Here is an 18,457-nt window from a genome sequence, read left to right as displayed (position 1 = left end):
GGGGTTATTAGAACTGATACTGCTGTGAACATTTACAGATAAATCTTTGTGTGGACAACTTTTTATTTTGGGAGGGGGCAATACTTAGCAGTAGGATTGCTGGATCTTTTAAGTGAACATTCAACTTTTTAGGTTACTGCTATTCTATTTCCCAAAAGGACTATATAATTTTGCATTTCCATGAGCAACATACGAGAGTTCCAGCTGCTCTACATTCTTGCTATCAGTTGGTATTGTCAGCCTTTTAACTTTAGCCATTCTAATAGTTGTGTGGTGTTATCTCATTGTGATTTAATTTACAGTTCCCTGGATGGCTAGTAATGTTGAACATCTCTTCGTGTGCTTCCTGGCCATCCAATTTGTTTCTTTTTTTTTTTTTAATGAAGTGTCTGTTCAAATATTTTGCTTAATTTAACCGGGCTGATTTTATTATTATTATTATTATTATCGAGTTGTAAGAATTCTTTATTCTGGATACAAATTCTTTGTCAGATATATGTTTTGCAAATATATTTTCTCCCAGTCTTTTTTTCTTTCAGAAAGCAAAAGTTCTTAGTTTTTATGAAATTCATATAAGCAGTTTTTTTCTTTTATAGTTTGTGCTTTTTATGATATTAAGAGGGAGGCTGGGTCAGCGATGATTTTCACAAGGTGAGAAAATCAAGGCCAAGAGAGTCCAAGTGACTTATCTCAGATTGCAGAAACTTGGTGGTAGAGCTGGGAATAACACCAAAAGCTTCACACTTGAATCGTACGTGATTCTCAATATCCTAGGACATCTTTCTGTTGTCCTCAGTGGTGCTGAGCTAATTTTCTCCATCTTCTTCCCTTCTTTCTTTTGTCTCTCAGTCAAAAGACCAGGCAGATTACGGAACATATGCCCGGATCTCCTCATCCCCTACCCACAGCCTCTATGTCTTTGTGAGAAACTTTGTATGCAGAATTGGGGAAGATGCTGAGCTCTTCATGTCTCTCTATGACCCCAACAAGCAAACAGTCATAAGGTAGGTGCACTCAGTATCGGCTGACTTCTCTGTATGTGGGACTTTGGAGCTGCAGACCACGGAGCACCTTTTCTTTCCATCTGCATGTGTGGAGAAATTCTCACCCAGAAGAGAAACCAAGCCTACCTGAGGATGTGAAATAACTTCTTCTAGGGTGTGGAAGTCAGGGGGAAGTATTACTTACCACCAAATTTTCCCCAAAGTGGGGTTATGATTACAGGGTTTTGTAAACAGGTTTAGATTGCTGGAAAATAATCCGAAATAACAAGATTCAGAGAGGTAGCATTGATAGAATAAAAATAACTATTTTTAAAATGAACTCCAGCTGAGAGGGAAGAAAATGCCAGTAGGAGGTAGATAATGTACTAAAGATAGAGAGAGGTACATGAAAGTGAGTTTGGAAAAAATAAAAATAAAAAAATAATAAAATCCTATGAGCTACTATTCAACTTTTGAAATCACATTTCCTAATATGTGCAACGATATGAGAGAGGTGTTCACAATATGATGATCAACTTTAAAAGCTGGTTACCAATACTTTGCAGAGTATCTATTCATTTTCGTAAATGATATACAGTCTAAACATACAGAGCTTAGTATACTTGTATATTTAATATATTAGATGTGTGTGAGAGAGAGATGCGAGTATAGATAAAGGCCAAGAAGAGGATGTACAAAAAACTCTAGCATGAGTTTATTTTGTGTGATAGGATTAAAGGTGATTTTCCTCCTTTTTATACTTCTCTATATTTCCACTTTTGTACATATATACAGTAATAAGAGTAATTAATAAAAACAAGAAAACTTTGCTACTATAAATAAAATAAAATAAAAGATAAAAAAGTAAAATAAAATAGGAGTTGAGAAATGAATGGTGAAACTTCTGTATTCTTCATGGCAACAACGGTCTCAGAGTGTGGCCCTGGCATCTGCCTAGGCGCGCATCCTGGCCCCACCATTTATTCTTTCTTCACCTTGCGCAGGTTGTTCATTTTTCTTAAGCCCGAGTTTCCCATTTGTCAATGCGGATGCCAGATTCACAGGATCATTTCTTTCAGGCTTTACTGAGAGAAATCACATGAAGCACAGAGCCTGGCAAATGCTACCTGTGTTCCAAGTGGTAGAGGCTATGATTATTACTACTTTAATTAATTATTCTTGAGAATAGAGGAACTGAGGGAGCTTCTGGGGACCTCAGCTCAAGGAGGGGAAAACACCTTTAGAAATGTACAAGAAGAGACTTTGGTACACACCTGGCCCCCACTGTCATTCCCCTCTCCTTGTGGTTCAGACTCATCCTTTCTCCTAGGTGACCATTGCTTGTCCCCTCTAGTGGGGTTTTAGGGCAACACATGGTCCTATATTTGAGTTCCCTGTTGACACATTAGAATAGAGCTGGAGCATGATCATCTGCTTTTATGGAGAAAACGATGCCTGACTTGCATGGCGAATAATGATTAAATGAGATAATGCACAGTGCCTAGTGAATATAGTGCTTTGGAAAATAATGGCTCTCCTGGAGACATTTGTGAAACTTGGAGGGACTGATTATCTACGAAGACTGAACTTAGGTGTGTTCATGATCTCACTTAATCCCCATTACTCCATACCATTCGGGTGAGAATGTGAGGCTCAACGAGGTCAAGTGACTTCCTCAGAGTCACACAAGTTTACAAATGGCAGAGCTGAATTCCCACCCAGGTCTGTCGGGCTCCAAAGACAAGGTAGTTCCCACTTCAGTCTGTCACCAGGAGCTCTTCCCTCAGGGTAGTAGCAGATATCCTGAATGGTCTCTCCAGGGTCTCAGCACTGTCATGGGGGAATGTTATATTTATAGCAAACCTAAAGCCCTAGCACGAGAGAGCCAGACTAATTTACCTGGCTGGGCCTCGGGGGCACCGCAAACCAGTGTCCCTGTCCCCTTAGGACCCACCCTGGAATGGTCTGCGAGTCTTACTCTTCTTGTTGTTCCTGTCAGCTGCTCCCGAGGCACCTGTGACAAGGCACCCTAAAAGCACTAAAAGGACCCTCCCTGCCTCTTAGAAAACATGAGGATTCCTCATGGTCGAATTGGCAAGGGTGCCTGGCCTGCTGGCCCATTTAAGTGATGGATGGCCTGAGCCACCGCTGGAGAGGGAGACAATGGATCGGCAAGACGGCGGCTCTGTTCCCTGATGTGTTGTCACAGCAGATGAGGTGCTCGATGGGGCGTGCCTGAGTGATGCCTCTGAGAATGCCAGAGATGCAGGGAAGCCCTCGAGAGACTGAGGGACGAGGAGGAGGACAAAAGGGGCAGAGGCCAAAAAAGTAGAAAAGAAAGAGGAGCAGAGGCATAATTCAGGAAAGGGGCCGGGGCACTCGGAAGCCCTCCCTGTGTCAGTCTGATGCTGTTCTTTCCCTAAGAAACCAATCTTCTCCACTCCTGCCCGCCCTAATCAGGGTCGACATGCAGTGAGCCACAGGCAAGTTCAGGCATCCTCAGTGTGACCCAGACATGGATGGGGGAGAATTTCAATGTTGGGATGAGTCACGGTCAGGTTCCAGGGGGTGCCTGAAGAGATCCAGTTTGGGAGTTTTAAAGTAACTTTTTATAGGACAGACAAAGAAGCAGTTCAGGCATCAGGCCAGTGGCAAGGCTCATTTCTAAAAAGAGCTCAAGGAGGAGTTGGAGCGGTCCTCACCTTCCACTGCGGAGGGTGTTGTGTGGAGGAGGTCTCACCTGTCGTTATGCCAGGTGGGCCTTCTGGATTTACCATACAGGTCTTCCTGGGCAAGGATGGATGGAGCCAGCTCAGCTCTCTAAATTGCTTTTCTTATTTACGATTCTATTTCCCCTAGAAGAAAATTGCGAGGGCCCGCTGCTTCAACCTAGCAGAGTGGTTCTCTGTGGGGCTTGCTACAGTGTAATGAAAGGTCCTGAGAAATACCCATGTATTTCACTGTGACAATTCAGAAATAACCAATGGGAAATAATCTAAAAATTTTTTTCGGATGGAGCCTTCTTGGATAGTTTGCTGCAAATTTTACTAAAAAATTTAAATCTTACTGAAAAAAGAAATGGTACATTTAACTTGATTGAATTTTAACCACTGGTTGATCCTGGGCTGTGTTCATTTGTTATTAGTTCCATTCCCTCCTTGAACTTTGTTCAAATTACTCTTGTTAATCTTCTGGAGGTGAGTGGCAAGACAGGAACAAGGCCTCAGACAGAATAAATCTTTAAAAAGAAGGCAGTTCCCTTAACTTTTGTCGCATTCTTGGGGTGATTTGGTTTCTGAACTTTATTTTCCTTCTTCCTAATTCAAGATAACGAGCATTTATTTAGCGCCAACTATATGCTCCTTGATGGCATGGAAAACCTAATAACTTGGCTAACAGTACTAAGCTTCTCCTTAAAGGAGTGCTAGACAATTTTATCTTCCTGGTGCAGCTGGCCTGACAAGTATGAACCATACATGGTGGTATATGGTTGCTTGAAGATATGAAATGATAAATGATCATGTGTCAGAACCATGTGACTGCCTGTCATAAAAACCTGAAATGGATTTCAATTAGCCATAGGATCAAGATGAAATCCTTGAATGGCTTAAAAGGCCTACATGGTCTAGCCTCAATCTCTAATTTTTCTGTTGCTAGTTTCCCCTTAGATTTGTGTTTTAGATGCATACGCACCATCCTGCCTCAGGGCCTTTGCATGCATGTTTATTTTGCCTGAAAAATTTTTTTTCCCCACTCTTTTCTTGACCAACATTATTTACATGTCATACCCTCAGCAAAGACTTCCCTGACCACCCAGACTAGGCCAGGCTCTTCTGATATGCATTCTCATAATATCCTGAACTTTTCTTTTATAGCGTAGTTGCATATAAATAGTTGTTACAACTGCATTTAAATAGTCCAATGTATCTCAGATAATGGCTAAGGCCCTGTATGGTCCATCACAGTGTGATGTTTCATTCAAAGAAACAACAGTCCTATATCCAACAGATAATTTAAAATAATTCAAATGTTTACTCAGTCTCAAAAGGGGAGTGGAATAGGAAGGGCAAATACATTCTTAATGTCCAGAAAAATTCTACTAAAATCCTTCACCTTTCATCTTTGCCCCTTGATAACCTTGCAGAAAATACTGCTGCTCTTCAAAAATATTTGGCAGCTGGGCCGGGATTTGCTTAGCAGATGGGGGAGGGAAAGAGACTGTAAATACACCTATGTTAGTAATTCTTTGCCCCTGCTGTCAAAACTCTGTCTTCCTGACAGAAACATGATCTCTTGGAGGGAGGGACCGTGTCTGTCTCAAACACTACTGTGTCCCCAGTGGCCAGCATAGTGTGGGACACACTGTAGAGGTTTTGGTGAGTGTTTTTGCTAAATGGATGTTGAGCCCCCAACAGTAATGGGCTGCCACTTCTCTTCTCACAGTGAGAACTACCTGGTGCGATGGGGCAGCAAGGGCTTCCCGAAGGAGGTCGAGATGCTCAACAACCTGAAGGTGGTCTTCACGGTGGGTGTGCGCTGTCTTCTCATTACCACGCTTCACACTCCCAGGGGCATGATCTTGGACGTGAGGCTGGTTGGTCGGTCAGGAGGGAGCGTGGCCTCGGTGCAGAGCCCTGTTCTGTGCTTTCTGCAGAGATTCAGAGCTGCGGCAGAGGGCGTCGTGTGCCCTGAGCAAGCTGTTGGGAAGATGGATCTTCTCTCTCTTCCTTCCTCCTTCCCTATGTCTTTCTCACTCACTCACACACACAGAACACATGCAGAGCACTATGTAAACAAGTACAAACCCCCTCTAGAATCATATCTAGGTGAACTGGGGACAGCAGCTATGCTGATTTTCTGGGTAATTCATGGTTAACCTGAGTTCTTTCTTTGGTTCAGACCTAAAAAGCTTCCTCAACGATATCAGAAAAAAAGGCCTTCCTGGAACATCGGCTACCTTTGTAAATTGGATATTCTGAACATAATTAAGTCACAGATGACTAACGATGTTTTGGGTCCCTGGGATCACCCTTCTAAATACCTGTACTCACTGGGCAAGACGTATGTAGAAATGTTGAAATGAGTTGTTATTTGGATAATTTATTTCTGAGAGTGAGTCAACAGTTTAGCTCTGGGAAGGAGAAAGAGTGGAAAGGAGATAAGGGTTATCATTTCCAGCAGACGCCCCTCTCTAGTCCTGTTCCCACAAGGCTGTGTCAAGAGTGTGATCTTAAGACACCTAAGGATATTGATGTTGTCTGCAAACTCCTTTCAGGAGAAGAGCATCTATGAGATTTTTCACTGTGTTGCTTGTGTGAGCAAGAGAGATTACAGAGAAGGAGCCAGGGAGGGATTTGGGCATTGACCAAAATGATGCGTTTGATCCAGGAGTGACCAACATGCTATATTAACCTACCTCGCTCTACAGTGATTCTCCAGTTACAGCCCATTAAATGCAGTGTCGTATGTCATGTCACGATTAGACTGAAGTGCAGCTGATTTATTTTGTTTGTTATTTTCTGAAAAATGAGCCAGAGGAATAAGCCCACAGGTCCTAATTGTTTAGACAAAGTTTTCTTGGCTTATACAAATGTGTCCAATCCTGTTTATCTATTATTAGTTAGAAGGAGGAGCCTATTTATTTTCCTGATAAATAGGAGAGTCCCACAGGGCTTTGTGATTAAACCGGGAGACAGATGTTTCATGAGAGGGAGAAGGACGGGGAATCAATCAGTGGTTCATTTTGCAGAGAACCAGTTCATGATATAAACATGCGGGAAAGGGCATCGGTAAATTTGTGTCACTCGGTATTAATGAGAATGGGATCTTGCCTTCATGGAATTCTCCCTGTGCCACCTCCTTTTCTTCCCACAGCAAACGATCTTGAGAACCTTGGGTGACTAGTTCAACAGGCTGACACGTCCCTCTCTTGAAATGATGGGAGTCTTCATTTCAGGGCAAGGAAGGTCATGCTGTTCTAGCTTCTTTTATTGATTCAAGGGCTATCTAGTGAGTACTGTGCGTAAGCTCTGTGCTAGTTGCTGGGGATACGGCAGCGAATAAGCTGATAGGCTCCTGCTCTCATGGCGTGATGGGGAGAATTCAGAAAATAAGTAAATGAATAAATAAAAAGGAGAAATGCCAAAAGGCAATCTAGGCAATGTGGATAATTAAAACAGGGTGATATGATGGCGTTTGACTGGGAGTTGCTTTCAGTTGGCCACTGAGGTGATGTTTAAGTTAGCGATGAGATAAGACTTGGCAGGCATGTGCATTTCTGGCCTCATTTATCTTGTCTCTGGGTGTTCACTCTTTCTAGTTTCCTCTTTGGGGGCAGAGCCTGAGGAGCTGGCATGTGGGTCGGACCAATGGTGGATTTCCCCTCTGTCTGCTTGACAAGCGTTCACCCTCTGTGGCTCTGTTAGAGGAGAGAGCATATATCATGAGGTCCCCTAAGATTTTGTCCAGTTTGGGGGTTGCTGCCAACACATGGGAAGCAAGACTGAACAATAAGAGGAGTACTAATGAATAATTAAATCAGGTGACACGAACTTTAAGTTTCATTGTCCTGCCTCAGCTCCCCCAACACATCTGAGTTTTATAAGGCCAAAGTAAAATGATTGGGAGACACCACAGATTAGAGACAGTTCTGAGTGAGGGTTACCCATTTACATACTCTCCAGAGAATAACCTGTGCTCAGGCATTTTGGTGTGTTTATGTAACATATTAAGGTTCTTTAGTGCCAAGGGTCTCTGATGAGGCAGCTCTTAGAGATCGGTGTCTTCCTTTGAGCGAGTGAAATCTTATCAGAGAAGAGGGGTGGGATGGGGCTTACCTGGGAACCTTATGGGTTTATCTAAGTTGTCTAAGTGTATTATTTGCTAGGGCCGCCATTACAAAGTACCACAGATAAGATGGCTTAAACAACAAAACTTGTTTCCTCACAGTTCTAGAGGTTGAAAGTCCAAGATCAAGGAGTTTGCAGGATTGGTTTCTTCTGAGATCTCTCTCTTTGGCTTACGGATGGAGACACCTACTGCCTCTGTCTTCATATGACCTTCCTTCTGTGTGTCTGTGGCCTAATCTCATCTTCTTATAAGGATATATGGGCTTACGCTCACCCTCAAGGCCTCATTTTAGCTTAATCACCTCTTTAAAGGCCCTGTCTCCAAATATAGTCATGTTCTGAGCACTGGGAGGTGAGGACTCCAACAAATGAATTTGGGGGGAACATAATTTAGCCTATAATATCTAGGAAGAAACCTTTCAGGTGCCAGGGCCTCTGTGGCTCTGAATTGCCCTGGAAACATATCAATCTATATACTTCAAAAATATGAAAAGTACTAATGGGAAGAGGGAAGTAATTAGGGATGGAGGTCATTGAAAGGAAGCAAGACTTGAGCTTTTAAGGCTTTGGATATACAGAGGAATAAGCGGTACGCATTTGAGGCGGAGGTGCAGATAGGGGGCTTAGGAAGAAAGACCCAGCGTTGAAAGTGAACATTGTGTGTTTGTGGAGCAATAAAGAAATCTTTGTGACAAAAATAGAGTACTTACATGCAGAGAATAGTGAGGAATCAGTTGGACAGGACAGCTGGAAATATATTATGTCTAGGGCTTTTCACGTCAGCTGGGGAAGATTAGCACTAATAGGGTAGGAAATAGGGAGCTGTTGACATTGTTGGGGGTGGAGAAATGAAATAGTGAACGTGGCTTCTAAAGACGAGTTTGTAGGGGGTCAGGGTAGGTGGGAGGAAGGAGCCAGGCAGGCCAGAGAGGAGGCTGTCCAACCATCCTGTGAGATAGTTGGGATCTCAAACTCAGTTGCCTACAGGGCAAGGCGGGGAAAGCAAATGAATGGAGGGTCTTCCTCAGTCTGAAAGTCCCTCCTCCCCTACCATCCCTCTCTTCCTGCCCAGCTAAGCTGCTTTGGAGAGTGGGGAAGCAGACGTCCATTCTTCCAGCCATTGAGAGGACAGTCCTCTGTCAGTGAGGTTTCTCCAAAGAAACAGAACTGATAGGATACATGGGCAGATAGATAGGTTTATTTTGAGGATTTGGCTCACATGATTGTGGGGGCTGGCGAGTATGAAATCTGTGGAGCTGGTCAGCTGGCTGGAAACTCACAGGCTTTTTATACTACAGTCTTGAGACAGAATTCCTACTTCTCTGGGAAGCCTCACCTTTTGTTCTTAAAGACTTTTAACTGATAGGATGAGGCCTATGTACATTATGGAAGATAATCTCCTTTATTTAAAGTCAACTGATTTTAGATGCAAATCAGACCCCCAAAATATCTTCATAGCAATGTCTAGACTAGTGTTTGACCAAACAACTAGAAACCATAGCCTAACAAAGTTGACATAAAATTTAACTATCACACCTCCCCAAGCAGGAAGGTGTGGACTACATTTGGGCCGTGTCTTTCTTCCAGAAACTCTACAACTTCGTTCACTTTCTCCCACATCAGCCACAGTAAGAGGCTGGGGATGGCTGCTTTGTCTGAGCCCCGGCTCTGATGTGAGCCGACAGGCTGTTCCTAGGCATATGCCTATGTGAGGATTAATTCAGAGAAGCAACTGTTCCCAGCAAGGCCACACCCAGGATTCTCTGCTCTGATGCCAACATGCCTTGATGTTCCTTCTCTAACTGATCCCAGCTGGATGGTGGTCCCGGGAACATTGAAACTTTTAGATTTGAGCAGGGAGTCAGATGCTGAGGTGGTCCGCATGGTTTTCCCTCCCGCGTGCCTTTCTGATGATGAGAGAGATGTACTGTGGACTTTGGTGCTGGAGTGACTGCACAGTGTCTCCAAGGACTGAGGGTATGACTGTGGGAAAAGCCCTCTGTTTCTCTCTTTGTCCTTGTTTCTCACTATCCTCATCTGTAAAACGGAGCTGCAATAACAGTATCTACTTCTGAATATTGTCAAGGATCAAATAAGACTGTGACCTGAGACTAGCATGGGAACGAGACATTAGTTTAATTCACCGGTTTTAGCGTTCCTCCTCCCGAGCACACAATGCGTGCATTTCCCTGTCCCCTTTGAAGTTAGTGTGGTCACATGCCTTGCTTTGGCCAATGAAATGTAAGTGGAAGAGGTGTGTGTCTCTTCTGGGTGGAAGCTTTAATTGCCGTGTTTCCTTGCCCTGCTGAGCGGACACTGGAAGCACATTTGTGATGAGATCATCCGTCAGCCAGGGGCCCAGAGTAAAGAAGGGAATCGAGCCCCCATCTATCTGTAGCCCGAGCTAGAAGGAAACATCTGTTGTGTTATAAGCTCTGAGATGCTGGGGTTGTTTGCGCCATGACCCAACCCCGAATGCTATAGATACTCTAGGCACTTGGTAAATGGTTATTTAGGACTTTTCCCTCTTCCTTTGGTCTTCTTCCTCAGAGGTGCTGAACAATGATGAAACAGATGGAATCATTTGTAGCAAATGCTATCTTTCGGATCCTTCAGCTGGCATGTAGGGAATCCTGCTTAACGGATATTGTACCTCTGTCCTTCTCTCGCCAGACTGATGAGGAAGAATTGGGATTGACTCTTGCCACTCAGTTTCCTTTCCAAAACTCACCTTTCTTTTGTGTGCAATGGGTGTGATAGCTCGGTTTTCTACCTTTCCCAGGACTAATTATACAATTGGTCCATGTATGCTAAGTGCTAAGCACATTTCCAAGAACTTACTATTACTAGGTTTCCTTTTCTCCTTTTTCCATTAGACACTTGATGTGTAACTGTTCATTTCCTGCCCTCCAGGATCTCGGAAACAAAGACCTCAACAGGGATAAAATTTACTTGATTTGTCAAATAGTTCGAATTGGGAAGATGGATCTCAAGGATACTAATACAAAGAAGTGCACGCTGGGACTGCGGCGGCCCTTTGGTGTGGCAGGTAACGACACACGGCACGCCATTGGCTTTTATTGGCGTGCACATTTTATATGGCTGCAGTAAAAAGATTGCTTCTTTCCCTCTCCGCCTCGCTCTCCCCGCCTCCCCCACCAAATTGATGCCAGACAGACCCTAATACTTACATTTATGGTGACTAAGTTGAAATAATTGGTGACTAAGTCCAGATTTATGATGAAGACAGTGACTAATGGAATCCTCGTGTCTGGAGCAGAGCGATGGGAATGCTGCACAGTCTGAGCAGTTGGCGCCCCTGCTCCCCAGCGTGGGAAAGAAGGAGGAACGACATAGGCAGGATCTAATTATGAGGAGCAAATCATTTTAAAAAAGACTCAGAACTGGAAATGCAGTTACCCAGCGTGAGTCACGCGCCGCACGTCTGAATCCCGCGTGGCAGGGGCCGTGTGGAGAGCCGGCGCGAAGGGATGGGGTGCCCCAGATCGGCGTCGCCTCCACGTTCCCCTGCACGCCGCAGCTCGCGCAGGGTTTCCAAGGCTGCGCCGTTCTCGTCCCGCTTTTACGGGTTTTGTTATATTTGACCATCACCTGCACTGTTACTCATCTAATATGTTTTCTCATAGTTAACTCCCTTTATTTCAATTAAAGCACTTTTTTTTTTTCTTAAAAGGCAGTTTAAATACCTGTAGAAATGGCAATTGGATATACAAGTTTTCTTTATTAAATATAAACTTCTGGTCATGTGCCCTTTCTAATCCCTGTATACCACGTCTAACTAAACCCAGTGTTTTGGGTCCTCACTTCAGGGGACCCTGACCTGTCATCACAAGCCAGCTGCTGTTCAGCAGCTCCCCTGGTACGGCTTGCAAAGTGGTGGAGAGGGAGAAGACAGCTCTACTGGTTTTTCAACCTGCATTGTTGCTAGCTAGCCAGCTGGGCAATCTTGGGCAAGCATTTCCCCTGGGCCTTAGTTTCATTACCTGTAAAATGAGACACTCGAATCTGGTTGGTCCGTGACCGCTCTAAAATGCTCTGACTCTATATGAGGGGCTCTCCTGACGTCACAATGTCCCTGTTCAGTGAGGGTCCTTCAATCTTACCTCGAAGTGTGCTTTTGTCCCCAGCTATAGTCTGCCCTCTCTTTTGGTTTCAGGTGACAGCTACTGGTGTAACTAAAAGGTTCACAGATAGGTTGCTTCAAGCATAGTGGATCTAGGAACTCAAATGAATTTACATCTATCTCTCTGCTCCTGTGTTATCTTGCTGGCTTATTCTGAAGATGGCTGTCCAATTAGTTGGCAAAATATTGTCAGGCTGTTTGTTCCAAGCTTGCATCCTACCAGTTTAGCAATCCAGGGGCAAGAGAGTACCTCTTCCCTGTTAGTTTCAGCAGAAGCCCCAGGAGCTTAAATATAGGTCATGTGCTCATCCCCAAAGCACTTGCTCCGGGCAGGAAAATGTGGTCTTCTGATCGCCCAGGTCATATGAACAACTCCGGAGTCAGAGGGAGACTGCCGCACCCAAACCGTGGCCACTGAGAATAGGCGAGGGTGGTCTGTTAATCAGAGAGAATCAATGCTGGTCAGGTTCAAATAAGTTTCCGCTCCTTTTCTCGGCTCCCTAATTCCCCTCTGGAGCTAGATTCAGTCACTGTTTGATTATTATCCAAGCAATTTTAGCGGCTCCCTGCCAGGACCTGGAGTGTTTGAGGAATTTCATATTGTTACCTTTTTTGTTTTCTATTTGACGAGCTTTTCTCAGTGCCTCCCACCCTCATCCCCGCCATTTCTATAATCCCTGCTCTAATGCAGAAGTTCTTCACCTTGGTTTTATGGATCTTTAGTGGCTGATTTGACGAGAGGTTTCAGAGGATCCAGGATCCCTCTGAAATTGCAGGGTTCAGGGCTCCTACAGTTTTGAGCACATTTATGAAAACAAGGTGACTAGATTTCATTAGATTCTCAGATCCCACAGGGAGTCACTGCTCTCATATTTTTGTAGGCACAGTAGACATGCAATACATGTATGTCAAATCCATACTTAATTGCTTAATTCCATAGCCACTGCTCTGACTCTTTCCTCTTGACTCTTGCTAAACCATGGAGTCTTGGATGGTTCTGTGGCCTGCTGCCTGCCGCCCCCGGTCCCCGCCCGCTTTGCCCAGAGTTTGCCAGGTGCCGCATGTTATAAACACTCACGGTCTGTGTATCACCCGACACCGGCTTGCTTGCCTTCTTAGACTTTCCCCATCCAAACCCCATGCCTTACATTCTCACCCTATTGTCATCCTACCCTGGGTGCAGGAGGGCTTAAACTAGTCATTCATTTCTCTTCTTTTTCTAGTTATGGATATAACAGACATCATCAAGGGGAAAGCAGAGAGTGATGAAGAAAAGCAGCACTTCATTCCTTTTCACCCGTGAGTGATTTCCCATTTCTTTCCATGTCCCTTAAACCTCACCCTTTCTCACTGAGGACCGCTCAGAAGTGGGGTGAACTCGTTTCCTTAGCTGGTGATATCCAGGTGGGGCCTCCCAAGAGGAAGGCAGCATGAGAATGATGGTCTCAGTGACAGGGCAGTTTTTCACCCATTCATTCATCAAGCGTTATTTATTCAACAGACGTGGATTGAAGGCTGGCAGAGGGCTGGGCACTGGGCTGGGCACTGAACAAAGTGGACATAGCCTTTTCTTCATGGTGCTTCTACTTATATGGGGCATGAAACAGATAATCCATAAAAGATTAATGCATTGATTACAGGTAGGATGGAAAACAGCAGCAGCATATCAGGAACTTATAAGGGCATTCTAACCAGTTCTCATGGGTAGAAACGTCCATGACTGGAGAAGAGGGTCCTGAGGAAGGTGAATGTCCTTTCTCTTCTCTAAAAAGTTGTCTTCGAGAAAGCAGGACCCTCGGTTTGAGGACATTGTCCTTACTTTGATGCCCCAAGGCAGGGCCAAGGAGAATGGTGTTTCGTAACAGATAGTGAGGTCAGTGACTGGTTAAAGTGTGTAACTGGAACTTAGCAGGACCAGTGAAGCCTTTGCCACCTTGCCGAGTTGATATTCCTTTTGAAGGCTTGGGATTCCTTCCTTTTTAAGAGTCTTCCTAGGAATAAAAAAATGGCCCCTACTGATAGCATTCATTGGTATTCCTAAGTTTCAGAGCCACGTTGCTTTGCGAAAGGGAGAGAGATGCTTCTTGATGCCATATGTGCTCTCTGAGCTGTCATAGGCTGGCTGCTTTTCACCAATAGCGTGTGGAGGAAGGAGCTGGGCAGCTTTGTGGAACGTGTGAAACCGCAAATCAGGGACCCCTGAGGGCATCACATGAGCATTTCATGCTCTTTTCCTTTCCAGGGTGACAGCTGAGAATGACTTCCTACACAGCCTGCTTGGCAAAGTCACAGCCTTCAAGGGAGACAGCGGAGGACAAGGTACAGTGCCAAAGCATAAAGCAGGCTGGGCCTGACTCTGGCTTGGGAAGCCCTTGATTCTTCAGCAACCATATCACAATCCTGAACCCTGAGAAACATAGCCTTCCTTCCAGACAGGCCATTGCAAAAGAATAAAAGCATGTGATCTATAGAGATAGAAACCATGTATCTTGAAACTGGGAGGCACATCCTAGCGCCCAAAGGAAGAGAGGAACTGATAGACTCTAACTGTTTCCTGTGTTAGGCACTTTAGTATGTTTTCTAATTTGATTTCATCCTTTCCACAGTCCTATGAGATAGATGCTATCCACCCTACTTTACAAAGGCTGGGCTTAGAGAGCTGCTATCATTCGACAGAAGCACGCACTGCTAGAAGTAAATGGTGGGATTCAACCCAGGGAGTCTGGTTCCAGAGCCCCTCTGCTTTCCACCCGCCCTCCTCCCTGGGACGGGTCACTGCATCTACAGTTGTTTGTCTCTGCTTCCAGCGGTCTCCTTCAGAAAGAGACTAGGGGAGAGACGGTAGGTAGGAGGGTGAGACTGAAAGATCACCTTGCAGAGGTTAGCTCTTCACGGTGAGCCTTCCCTTCCAGGCCTCTGGGTGACCATGAAGATGCTCGTGGGTGACATCGTTCAGATCCGCAAGGACTATCCACACCTGGTTGACAGGACCACAGTGGTGGCCAGGAAGCTGGGCTTCCCGGAGATCATCATGCCAGGTCCGGCCTTGCCCCGGGGTGGGAGGTGGTCCAGCTTGTCGGATCCATTTTCTTTTTAAAGAATCAACTCCTTTTTCTACTGCCTTTCTCTAACTCTCCCTGAGGGTAATCACTGTAAACAAATTTGCATCTACAGAAATCTCCTTTGCATTCACATAACAAACACAAATATATAAATATACACATGTACTTTTTCTCCCACAAATGGAATCACACTTTATAAGCTTTATATGCTTTATATACTATTACTTTATAGCTTCATCACTTAATAATTTATCATGGACATCCTTTCTGCTGCATATAGAATAATTCCATTCTTTGGGGGAGAAAATCGTCATTAATTTTTTAAACTATTTTTTAATTACTAAAAGATTCCATGCTCATTATAAAATGTTAAAATCGCTTGAAAAGGTACAAAGTGAAACATTAAAAGTTCCCTCAAAACTTTGTCTGCAGAAGTAACCAGTACTATTAACATTTTCTATATGTGTATAATACTCTTTTGAAACTTCCCTTTTTGTCTTAAACCTGTGTCTTGGACTTCTGTCCACAACTGCTCTCACTGATTTCTCCCTTCTTTCTACAGTTGTGTGGTGGCCCACTGGAGGCCCGTATTGTAATTTCTTTATTCCTGCTTTCCCTGAGACATCAATTCTTTGTGCATTTCCCATGGGATTTTCAATTCTTCTTGACCCCATTCTTGAAGACACTTTTGCACCTCTTCCCTCACCCCAAGTTCCTTGGACACATGAAAGTCACTCTGCCTGCTTCCACACAGTAGAAGACCTGTTTGTGTTCATGGTTGTTATCCATTGGCCAAGATCGGTTCGATCGGAGCTTTCCTGTGCCTTCCCAGAAGGTGTCACTAGAGGATGAAGATTAAATGATTTTAATGGAGAGACATACGTGGCCAATTTCGGCCATCCTGCCTCCCTCTTCTGCAACTGATATCTTAGCGTTTCTCCATCCCCTTGTTACCTCCTTCTCCAGCCTCCCTGATGAGGTGAAGTGCTCTTCTAAGCAGTTCTGACTATAATTTTATTAACAGACATCAAGGTGGGCCACTTTCACTCCCTCCCGCACTCTCCTTGCCCTCTAGTCAGCGTCTCTCTTCCTGCATCGACTCCAACTCCTGTCTCTCTCTCCCTCTGCCTCAGGGGACGTGAGGAATGACATCTACATCACTCTGCTACAAGGCGACTTCGACAAGTACAACAAGACCACGCAGAGGAACGTGGAAGTGATCATGTGTGTGTGCACGGAGGATGGCAAAACGTTGTCTGTAAGGAGCCCTGCCGTTGCTCTAGGTGATGAGGCCCCCTCGGGCGCCTCTGCTCGTGAGGGCTTGCTCTCCCTACTCGCCATTTTGCTTTCTAAACGCCACTGCCTTCCGGATGGTGTCGAGCAACGTGCTCTGCACCTTTAGAGCTTGGTTAGCACAAGAGCCCATCATAAGACCTCTTGTTGTTATTTCTTTATACCAAAGCAGTTTTTCAACATCTGTTCCTTTCTTCTTCTTCTTCTTCTTTTTTTTTGGTTTGGCTCACCTTATAGGTTAGCTTTTTATAGTTAAAAGGTGGTTCTCATTGAAGCCTGAGCTGTTTTTTTTTTCAGGCAAAATTCATGGTAAGAAAAAGGATCAATACAGAGCCTTGGGCTGGTGGAGACTCAGGATGTCCTCAAAACAGACATTCCCAATACTAACTCTGACTCCCCAGCGCTCAGCCTGAAATTCTGGTGGAAAGCCTTATTCATAAATTGGTCTCCAGAGGCCTGGCAGAGTGTATTTAAGAATGCAAAGCACATTGCTATAAATATTTATACAGCATATGTCCTGTACAATATTTGTCATGTGTGTTTACATTTATTTACTTATATTTCCTTTAAGGTTGTCAGCAGTTGTGGCCAGTGTGTGGGAGTGTTTTGCCTCTCAATTTCTCTTTTCAGAATACTTAGCTGAAAATAAAATCACTCTCAGCAGAAGCTTTAGTGTGGGCAGATATTCTTCTTAGGCCACAGTAGGTAATCAGATAGCTCAGTAGGGTGGGGGCGTGAGTATCAACAAGTCATCTGCTCTAGCCTTGGGGCCTGGAGCTCACGCAGGCTTTGCTCTGCCTAAGAATGACTAGTGTTAATAGAGGAATTACAATGTGCCAGGCACCAGGATAAGTATGATGAGTTACTGTTATCCCTGTCTTTACTGAGGGGGAAACTAAACCTCTGTCAAGTGAAACAACTTTCCCAAGGTTAGTATATGGCAGAGGGTGGGGTTGAGTTTAGGTTTCTGGCCCTCTTATACACTTTACTGTTATGCCTATACATTTAAAAAATTATGCAGTTTATTTCTTATTTTAAAAATGAGGCTAATAACCAATTCTGTTAAATTCTGGGAAGATACATAATCTTTTTTTAATCTAAAGAAATCCCTGCAATTACCTTTTTGTTCGTAAAGACTGGCCCCATTAATTCACATCTAGTTGAGCAAATCCAAGGATTTCACTCCTCCTCTTTTTATTAGATTCTGAAACTTCTGAAAAATAAATGAGAGATACTTCGCTCAAAGGTGCATAGAGAAAGAATAGATGTTTTTTATCTGAAAGGGAAATTGTATTTCATGAACATATAGACTGTTGCTTTAAAGTTATTTTTATCCAACTACCTATTGGAAAACTTTTAAACCTCAGCATCAGTTTTTGAAACTCTGATATGCTTCCCTTCAGTGTTCCAGAGGACAAACTAGAAGGGACAGTTCTTGTTTCTGAATCCTTTTTACTTCCACTTCGGCTACCTTTTTGAGTCACACCCAACCAGGCTAGACAGATGCATTTATCACAGATGAATATATAAGCAGGTATGCTGAGGGCTGAAATGAAGAGGTAAAATAATTTGCAGTTTCATCTGTTAGGGAAGTCATGGGGGAGTTCAGTTGACTGACTATCGAAAATTGCTAAGGAAGCCTGTGGGAGGCTTTTCTTTCTCTTTGTAGAAATAAATATTGCTTCCTAATTAAATGTCAGACAGCACACTCCAACACTTCTGTTTGATGCTGTGGGCTCCTGTGGGAACAGTCCCCTTTAGGGACACTGATTCCTCCACCTGCTGAGATGCACACTGCCCACGTGGACCAGAGGACGGCATAGGTTACACTTTTCCTGCACTCACTTGGGGTTCTGAACGACCTTGCTCAGGAGGGGCCATAGCAGAGATATTTCCCTCTGGGATCAAACAGGGTTCAGATCCCAGCCTCTTCTCCTATTAGCTGTGTGATCTTGGGCAAGTTTGTCTATAGAAGAGGAACAATAATCTCTTCCTCCTCTTCCTCATGAGGTTGCAGGTTAAACAAAACGCTAGGTCTTAGGTACCTGGTACACAGTAAATACTTGGTAACTAGAAGGAGGGGAACAGTCAGAGAAGGCAGACCAACTGCAGGGTGGAGCCCTGGGC

General features: G+C 44.2%; 1 protein-coding gene across 1 annotated transcript in view; it reads left to right on the top strand.

Moving 5' to 3' along the window:
- DOCK2 (dedicator of cytokinesis 2) overlaps positions 1-18,457 on the top strand; it is a 361,300-nt gene that overhangs the window by 39,811 nt on the left and 303,032 nt on the right. Inside the window, exons 8-14 of the mRNA XM_016160161.2 lie at positions 850-1,004; positions 5,427-5,508; positions 10,745-10,880; positions 13,199-13,274; positions 14,218-14,294; positions 14,888-15,013; positions 16,171-16,295. Of these exons, the coding sequence (XP_016015647.1) occupies positions 850-1,004; positions 5,427-5,508; positions 10,745-10,880; positions 13,199-13,274; positions 14,218-14,294; positions 14,888-15,013; positions 16,171-16,295 (777 nt within the window). The remainder of the gene's footprint in view (positions 1-849; positions 1,005-5,426; positions 5,509-10,744; positions 10,881-13,198; positions 13,275-14,217; positions 14,295-14,887; positions 15,014-16,170; positions 16,296-18,457) is intronic.

This window comes from Rousettus aegyptiacus, unplaced genomic scaffold, assembly GCF_014176215.1.
Source record: "Rousettus aegyptiacus isolate mRouAeg1 unplaced genomic scaffold, mRouAeg1.p scaffold_m13_p_7, whole genome shotgun sequence".
Classification (NCBI taxonomy): domain Eukaryota; kingdom Metazoa; phylum Chordata; class Mammalia; order Chiroptera; family Pteropodidae; genus Rousettus; species Rousettus aegyptiacus.
Note: the sequence above shows the minus strand (reverse complement) of the source record. Positions and strands in the feature narration are given on the sequence as shown.